We start from the raw sequence: 9,042 nt of genomic DNA on the forward strand, positions 1-9,042 counted from the left end.
GCTGAAGTGAATTAAGGAATGAATGACCAGGGGTACCAATGTTGGAAGCACTTCGGCTGTATATAAAGTGCTTATAAAAAAAATCGTGAAACCCATAACTGGTCAATCTTTTGAAAGATATTCATTGCGTTACTACTTTGCTGCAATTTTCCCAATGATACGACGTCAACCAAACACACTTATCCAAACAAAATGTATGTTGGAACGAAAACTTGACAGCTAGCTGTCACATGGAAAACTTTCTTGGGGTTGTAAATTAACATAGACCTGCATATGATCCTGTACTACTTTGTTTTATAACTCCCATATTGGCAAGCTCAAGTATTCGGTCATAATGTGGTATTGCAAGCTAGTGTTAAATTTCTTGATCTTCCTTTCTGATTATAATCTTTCATTGGCTCATTATTATTGGAGAACAAAGATTGTCAATACAAACGAGACCAAGGCAAGGAGGGACTGTGAACGAGTTTATTTTTCCAGAGTTAAGCCGCAAAATAAACAAAGATAAAATCACATGAAAAGCAAACAGGCGCATACTTCATTCTTTGATAGGGGGGAGGGTTATTATCGATGAGTAATATTTTATGACGATGTATTGGTCAAATTTATCAACAAAGTAAAGAAATTGTTATAATAGTGAATAAAATATGCTTTTTAATGATGTTGGCAAATAAACTGTCGTATTAAAAAAGATTTAGCCAATAGAAAAGATATATTCCCATGTTTATAAAATGAATTCTTCCAATTTTGTCAGACAAGCTACCATTGGCCCATTCTCACAATGGAAACTTTTGCTGAATAATAAAATAAACACAAAAAGTAGCTTAATAAGCACAGCAAAGCCGCTTACCAGAATAACGTTACCAGCCAAAGTATCATGTCGCATGCACAATTTCTAACTGGTATCTTGCAGATTTTTGCTAAGCAGAACATGTTTGAGCAATAGACCTTTCTTTTGTTGATAAACAAACCGCCTTGGTTGGCATGGTCGGCCGAATGTTAGTATAACACTCAATCGTAAAAACAGATGTTTCAACAAAATTCAACATTTTCTGCAAACTTTCAATTAAATAAAATACCTCTCATAATTAGTTGTTTTGTTTTTGAACAAAATTATAAATTTTGTAACATTGTTATAAAAAATAGCGATCTTTTCTTGATTTGCACTTATGGCTTTCCATAGTTTTCCAATCTGGGTTGGCAAAAACTCGGGCTGTGACGTTGCAAAAGAAAGGTCTATTGTATGAAGGCCCCCATCCCCAGGTCCTAGGACTAGGAGTAGAATTTGGCCACGTCACGTAGCAGTGTTAAGCACTTTATGAAACCATTACAATGGGAGGTAGAAATAAACGATGTGTAATTCAGACGTTGTGTTCACAGTGCATCTGTTTTTTTCTCTGTAAATAAATTGTCGTTGGTAGACACACGGAGGTAGACAGTACTCAAGTCAAAGTTTGATTTTTGTAAGTTCTCTTTTTCTTAGAGGATTTGGGGGAGGGGCGGGGCATATAAATTATAAGTCATTCAGACACAGCAGAGCAACCATTTTCTCACGCATTGAGGTGGGGGGGGGGGGGTGTGAGCTTTGAAAAATTTCACGCGTAGCTGGCCTCTTAACATGCTGGACTTGGCATCTTTGGATGTTTTAAATAGTTTTTTTTGTGATACCCAATCTTAGAATGGCAGCAGAAGGACCGAAACCCGAGATGTCTGCATTTATACCTGGGCAGATGAGCACGGAGCAAATGAGACAAGTTATGTCGATGACATATAAGTATAGAGGAGTAAATTTCCAACCGATGTTGATCCCCGTTGAGAATCTCAAGGCTATGGAGACATTTCAAGTTAGAAATGACGACATCTTCGTTCTCACCTACCCTAAATGTGGTAAGATTAAGAACCTCGTATTAGAGCAAGTTCAGGTGAGCGCCTAGGCTTGACTACAGCCGTGGCGAAACTCTCGAATTTACCTAAGTAGTTAAAGGCAGTGGACACTATTGGTAATTACTCAAATATTTATCAGCATAAAACCTCGCTTGGTAACGAGTAATGGGGAGAGGTTCAGGTTTAACACATTGTGAGAAACAGCTCCCTCTGAAGTGCCATAGTTTTCGAGAAAGAAGTAATTTTCCACGAATTTGAATTCGAGACCTCAGATTTAGAATTTGAGGTCTCAAAATCAACCATCTAAACTGTAAACGCACACAACTTCATGTGACAAGGGTGTTTTTTCTTTTATTATTTTCTTGCAACTTCGATGACCAAATGAGCTTAAATTTTCACAGGTTTGTTAATTTGTGCATATGTTGAGATATACCAAGTGAGAAGACTGGTCTTTGACAATTACCAATAGTGTCCACTGCCTTAATCATAATAGACGATGTGACCTGTGACATCTCATGTTAACAAAAGAGCCACCAAGCCTGGACTTCCTGCTGGTTTTAAACGGCCGTTTAAAGGCAGTGGACACTGTCGGTAATTGTCAAAGACTAGACCTCACAGTTGATGTATCTCAACATACGCATAAAATAACAAACCTGTGAAAATTTGAGCTCAATCGGTCTTCAGTCTTGCGAGATAATAATGAAAGAAAAAACACCCTAGTCACACCAAGTTGTGTGTGTTTAGATGTGTGTTGTTGTGAGGTCTCGAAACCAAATTCGTGGAAAATTACTTTTTTCTCGAAAACTATGGCACTTCAGAGGGAGCCGTTTCTCACAATGTTTTATACCATCAACCTCTCCCCATTACCTCAAAAAGGGTTTTATGCTAATAATATTTTGAGTAAATACCAATAGTGTCCACTGCCTTTAAGAACTTGTCGCCTACTCTTTTATTCCCTTATTTAATTAGGATGATAAACAGTTTAACATTTTAGGGATTGTGAAAGAGTTGGGATGGGACCAACGGGTTGAAGAAAATAACTTTTACAAAATGGATGATTTTCAAGCAAGCAACAACGTTTTCTGAAATTATATTTATATAATTTTTTTTTTTAAAGTGTTGTGATGTTTATACATTGGGCGTCACTCCTCATAGGATTAGTATAGACATGAGAGTGCCTATGGATGAGGTTGCTGGGTATTTTAAAATATTTTGTCTTGTTTATTTTGTTCTTAAATTATTTTAATTTTAAAGCACTTATAATATACTTGATTATACTTTGGGCGTCACTCCTCATAGGAACTCATTGGACCATGGAGATTGTGTACCTCATCCTTGCTGATGGTTACCCAGAAAAGATCAACCGGTCTGAAAAGATGAAGTTTGGTGCCCTGGAGATGACGATGCCTACCATGCCTGTGCCTGGGTATAAAATGGCTGAGGATTTGCCATCACCTCGTGTCTTCCCAACTCATCTCCCAGAGAACATCCTCCCTCCTCAGATCTTCCAGAACAAAGGAAAGGTGAAGCAGCATTTTATGTTCAGGGCCTTTTTTTAAGAGAGCTCAAAAAGTAGCTTTAAAGGCAGTGGACACTATTGGTAATTACTCAAAATAATTATTAAAACCTTTCTTGGTGACGAGTAATGGGGCGAGGTTGATGGTATAAAACATTGTGAGAAATGGCTCCCTCTGAAGTGCTATAGTTTTCGAGAAAGAAGTAATTTTCCACGAATTTGATTTCGAGACCTCAGGTTTAGAACTTGAGGTCTCGAAATCAACCATCTAAACGCACACAACTTCGTGTGACAAGGGTGTTTCTTTCTTTCATTATTATCTCGCAAGTTAAAATGACCGATTGAGCTCAAATTTTCACAGGTTTGTTATTTTATGCATATGTTGAGATACACCAACTGTGAAGGCTAGTCTTTGACAATTACCAATAGTGTTCACTGTCTTTAAAGCACAACAACATTATGCTTACCATCAAAATAAGATTACCAGCTTTGATATTATATGCAGATACATGTTGAATTGGATACTTTGATTTTAAAGGCAATGGACACTATTGGTAATTGTCAAAGAATAGCCTTCACAGTTGGTGTATCTCAACATTACATAAAATAACAAACCTGTGAAAATTTGAGCCCAATTAGACGTCGAAGTTGCAAGATAATATCGAGGAAAAAAAACACCCTTGTCCCACAAAGTTGTGTGCTTTCAGACGCTTGATTTCGATACCTCAAGTTCTAAATCTGAGGTATCAAAATCAAATTTGTGGAAAATTACTTCCTTCTCGAAAACTACCTCACTTCAGAGAGAGCCGTTTCTCACAATGTTTTATACTATCAACCTCTCCCCATTACTCGTTACCAAGTGATGTTTTATGCCGATAATTATTTTGAGTAATTACCAATAGTGTCCACAGCCTTTAAAGTTATTGATATTTTTATATTTTTGATTAAAAAGCATGAACCTATTTAGTAGATATTTTATCGTTAAGTGTTTTTAATTTTTTTATTTCTGAAGGTGGTGTTTGTGACACGCAACCCAAAAGACTGTGTGACATCCCTGCATCGTTTTCTTACTGGTAGCAATCCAAATGCGAAGGACAATTGGTCTGAAGTCTTTGACCAGTTTCTAACTGATGAAAGTAAGTTCTCTTTGAAAATGAATGTTATAGGTGGTGACATTTTAACTTTTTCAATTGAGGGAGGAAAACAGGGCATGCATGTTGTCTCTGGGGTACCCCTAGAGGTAGTAGAGAAACAGGGCATTCATGGATGTCTCTTGGGTAACTCAGGAGTTGAGGGTAACATTCTCGTGTGAGAGGTCCCTAAGCATTACCACGCCAACTTTACTATCAATAATACAGTGCGTGCTCGATCGCCGTAAAAATGTGGTCCCAAGAGTGGGACTTGACAAGGTCGTTTCTTACTCTGCACGTTGTTGGGGAGATGTACAAAACCAATGGGAGCGTTGAAGCGCTGCCCCGGCGGTAAAAAATTCATTATACTCTAATCACATCATGGGACTGTGTTTTGGCTGTCTCCTAGGTACCTCCGAAGGTTAAGGTAAATGGGGCTTGCATGGCTGTCTCTTGGAAACCTCAGGAAGTTGGAGGGAGCATGGCTATCTCTTGGGTACCTCAGGAGGTAGTACCCTCTAGGGTACCCTCTAGGACCGCAGGAGGATGTTGGGAAACTGGATATGTGGCTCTATCTGGAGGTATCTTTGATATTAAGAGGGCTCCTATGGGGTTCACAAGGTACCTCGGAGGAGGGATGGATAGGGGGCTTGCTTTGCTCTCCTTGCCCTCTTTCTCAGGGTACCCCAAAGGGACCCATGAATTGGTCTCTTTAGGATACCTCAGAAGAAAGGATGGAGTTAAGGGTACCAACAGGGAATCACTCGTTGGGTAAAAAAGATGGAATAATTAGATTTATTTTTAAAAGTGTGTTCCAAATGATGTTTAGATTTGCTGTTTCTCTTACAGCTGATAGAATTTTTTTACATTTGCCCGTTTAAATTATTCTTTACCCACAGTGTTGAACGGTTCATGGTTCGACTTCAACTTGAGCTACTGGAAACATCGTCATGACAGTAACTTCCTGGTTCTGAAATATGAAGATATGAAAAGGGTAAATATATCTGCTTCCCTTTTACTTTTCTAACAGACAAGGTACCCGATAAGAGCATACGCAGAAGTATTTTGCTTAAAACATCTCTGCTAATCCAGATACCAGTATACAATTGTTGCATGCTGTGACGGGGTCCATGGTAGAAATGGGGAGAGGGTGCTTTTATGACCCAGAGCACAGCCTAGCTCATAATTTTTATATTTTTCCCGAAGGAGGAAAACTGGATGGTCTGGAAAACCCTTGTAGCATAGCAGAGAATGCAATGCATTGCAAAACTCAACTTACATATGGCCCTGGCCGAGAATCGAACTGGGGTCACCTTGGTGAGAGGCGAACGCTTTACATACAAGCCACCCAAGCCAACCATGCCACCTATGTAGCCATAGACCAAGAAAATACTGCTTTCTTTGTAGTATTTCTTTTTGGACATTATTGGTAATTATACGTGAAACAATTTTTAGCATAAAAACTTACTTGGTAACGAGCAATACAGAGCTGTTGATAATATAAACATTGTGAGAAAGGGTTCCCTCTGAAGTACTGTAATTTCTGAGGAAGAGGTAATTTCTCACTCCAAATATTGAAAGTCTTCAGCTGAAGTCTTTTATTATGCATTTGAAAGCACACAAATTTGCAACAAGGGTGTTTTTTCATTCATTATTCTCCTGCAACTTCGATGACCATTTGAGCCCATTTTTCACAGGTTTGTTATTAAATTGTGCATATGTTGAGATACACCAAGTGTCAGAATACGGGTCTTTGACAATTACCAAAATTGTCCAGTGCCTTTAACTATTGGAATTTTCACCATTCCTTGCTGACAGGATACCAAGTCAGCCGTCATCGCCATTGCCGATCACATCGGGCGTGTCTTATCTGATGAGGCTATCGACCGTGTGGTAGAGAACTGCAGTATGTCTGCCATGAAAAAGTCCTACAAAAAAGCTGATGAAGAGAAAGTAATGCTGTTTCAGCCTGGACAAAAGGAAAACCTTGTCAAGTTTCTTCGGAAGGGTACGTTTTTTCCAGTGCCTTCCTTATTGGCAGATATGTGATGGTATTATATATTTATCAGCCCTATACATGTTTTGAGTTATTTTCATGCCCTACCAATCCTTATTGAAGGACCCTCAGCTTAAATGTCCAATCTTAAATGTAAAATCTTGCATACCACACTTCATGCAAAGTAGCTCAATCCTTCAATGCACAACAATACCTAATAATTCACACCAACCTGTGTGACCAGACAAGTGCAAAGGAAAGTGAAGGCACTGACCTCCGCACTTCTATTCATAAACCAAGTAATAAAATTAGCATAAGAACAAGAGTTCACAACCTTTGGGGAGACAAAATCTATATTCATTAGTGGATCTGCCCCTGTAAACTTAAACATACATATTCATTAGTATAACTGCTCCTGCAAAATAACCACCATACATTAGAATGGGGGGGGGGGGGGGGTGATTCTGACATCAAGGACAAAGCAATTTTAGTTATCTTACTCAAGGAAACAAGTGTCATGACCGAGACCCAAGCCCATACCCTGCTGATCAGAAACTCTAGGGCTTGAGCCCTGCATGATCTTAACTTCTTGCAATGAAACAGTCCACTTGTTGGGTTGTGATGAAAACTTCCCATTGCTTAAATTATTAGACTCGCCAGTGGTCCAGTGGATATTTAGTTTAAGTTCCTGTTGTGTAAGTGTTCATCGGGTTCATCGAGTTAAGTTAAAGTCATTTTTTAACTATCAGTTACATTGCTTGAATCTTGTACTTTCTTTTAACTTTTTTAGTTAATTTTTTGTTGTAAACAGGAACTGTTGGTGATTGGAAGAATGCTTTGACTGTGGCACAGAATGAAAGGATGGACGAAGTCTACTTCCAAAAAATGGCAGGCTCAGGTTTAAAATTTGAATACGAGTAGATTTTTTTGTAGTTGATATAGAAGAGTGGAACTTCACAAACAGTTAAATTAAATTGACTTACTACCTCCCAAGTAGTCTCACAAATTCTGAAATCTATTCCGTGGCAGTAGAATACATGGCAAGACAAGTTCTTAAAGAAAGTTCTACATAGCAAACTAGATAGTACACAAACTTTTTAAGAACATATGTTGTTATGGCTAACTGAGTACACATTGAAACTTGACCTGCAATGTCTCGAAACCCGTAACAGTTAAAGTGTATAGTAATGGAACAATGGATGCATGATAATCTTGATTTAATCGTGTACTCTTGTTTTAATCTTAGTTCCAAGTTGCCTGAACATAGGGGTGTCTTGGAATCAAATCTAGGGTGAATAGGCAGATGAAAAGTATTTTTGTCACTTTGTTTTAGTCATTTCTTAAAAAACTACAGCACCTCAGCAAGTAATATTTTAATGGAAGCTTTCTACCGCCATTATCTTCAAGTTGTGTAAGTTTAATGTAAATCTGTGGACATGCATTGTGTTTTGTGCCCAAACCGTGATTACACTGTAAGCCACACAATCAAGTGTCTATTCAATGTTAACATGACTTGATGTGTAGAAAATAATGTTGGGTTTTGTTTCTCTTATACTTTGTAATAACTTAATCGGTAGAATCTCAGGTTTATTTTAACAAGTTTTACAATAAAAAGCAATGAGAACAATGGTACTTCTTTCTACACATTTTAGAGCTTAAGAACTTAATTGAATTTAAACCGTATTTGTATTATTAGGTGAAACAATTAGTAGACAAGGGTCATTGAAATTTACCCTTTTTCTGGAGTACTTGAAAATGCTGCCAAATCTTTCATCTTTATTGTAGATTGTTAATTTTAAGGTACTGAAACTCATGATTTGAATAGTGACAGTATTTTTGTTATTTCCCCCAAATAAATTTTTTGACCTAAATTGTTAATAGAAGTGTTTATTATGAAATATTGAAATTTACAAATTAATCAAATAAATTCTACAACTAAAACATATTAGTGAAATCATGTAGTAACAACGATGAAACGTTTTGATTTGAGTACTTTTTTTTCAAATTGATTCCTGATGTGTAGCTTATTTACAAAATTTTTCATGTGTTTTAAGATGGGTTAGTGCAGATTTGTTTAGCCATAGCGTACTGAAAGGTGAAAGGTTCTTATGTTTTATTTGTTTAGCATTTCGTCTTTAAATTTACCTTAAAGGTGTATGTATTACAAAAATATACCAGATATATATATAGATTTCTTCACTTTTTCCAAGAAAGATAATTATAACATGTCAAAGAATTGAAGAAAAAATTATTTTTTTGTCCACAACTGAATAGGAATAACAATAGTAACTGCTTTGTTTGACGTTTTATACAAAACATATATATATATATATTTGCAATTGAGAGATGTTACTTACCACATTGTGTAAGTAGTTTGACTAGTTTTATAAAATACAGTGAACAAATTATTACCTCATTTTACAATTTTTATAATAAAAGTAAACAAATTATAAGGTTAATCAAAATATGTAGCAGCCTTTTTTAATTCACTATAGTTGATCATTTTTCAAAGAATA

At 36.9% G+C, this 9,042-nt stretch overlaps 1 protein-coding gene across 2 annotated transcripts; it reads left to right on the forward strand.

The window, feature by feature from the left end:
- The first annotated feature begins 1,286 nt into the window (after positions 1-1,286).
- On the forward strand, positions 1,287-9,011 carry LOC139940144 (amine sulfotransferase-like). Of its 2 annotated transcripts, XM_071936404.1 has the most exons (7): positions 1,287-1,463; positions 1,679-1,887; positions 3,184-3,407; positions 4,413-4,536; positions 5,430-5,524; positions 6,349-6,538; positions 7,338-9,011. In XM_071936404.1, exons 2-7 carry the CDS (start codon positions 1,680-1,682, stop codon positions 7,445-7,447), a joined length of 951 nt encoding a protein of 316 aa, XP_071792505.1. In that variant the 5' UTR covers positions 1,287-1,463; position 1,679; the 3' UTR covers positions 7,448-9,011. The 2 variants fall into 2 exon arrangements, with proteins under 2 accessions (XP_071792505.1, XP_071792506.1); XM_071936405.1 differs by lacking the exon at positions 1,287-1,463 and having other exon boundaries at positions 1,606-1,887.
- Positions 9,012-9,042: the final 31 nt, after the last annotated feature.

The sequence above is a fragment of the Asterias amurensis genome, chromosome 7, assembly GCF_032118995.1.
Source record: "Asterias amurensis chromosome 7, ASM3211899v1".
Taxonomy (NCBI): Eukaryota; Metazoa; Echinodermata; class Asteroidea; order Forcipulatida; family Asteriidae; genus Asterias; species Asterias amurensis.

Excerpts from the sequence above, each read along its gene's own strand:
- LOC139940144 (XM_071936404.1), top strand. The coding sequence starts at position 1,680 with ATGGCAGCAGAAGGACCGAAACCCGAGATGTCTGCATTTATACCTGGG. Across the intron at positions 4,537-5,429 it reads CCAGTTTCTAACTGATGAAA|TGTTGAACGGTTCATGGTTC; the intron begins GTAAGTTCTCTT and ends CTTTACCCACAG. Across the intron at positions 6,539-7,337 it reads TGTCAAGTTTCTTCGGAAGG|GAACTGTTGGTGATTGGAAG; the intron begins GTACGTTTTTTC and ends TGTTGTAAACAG.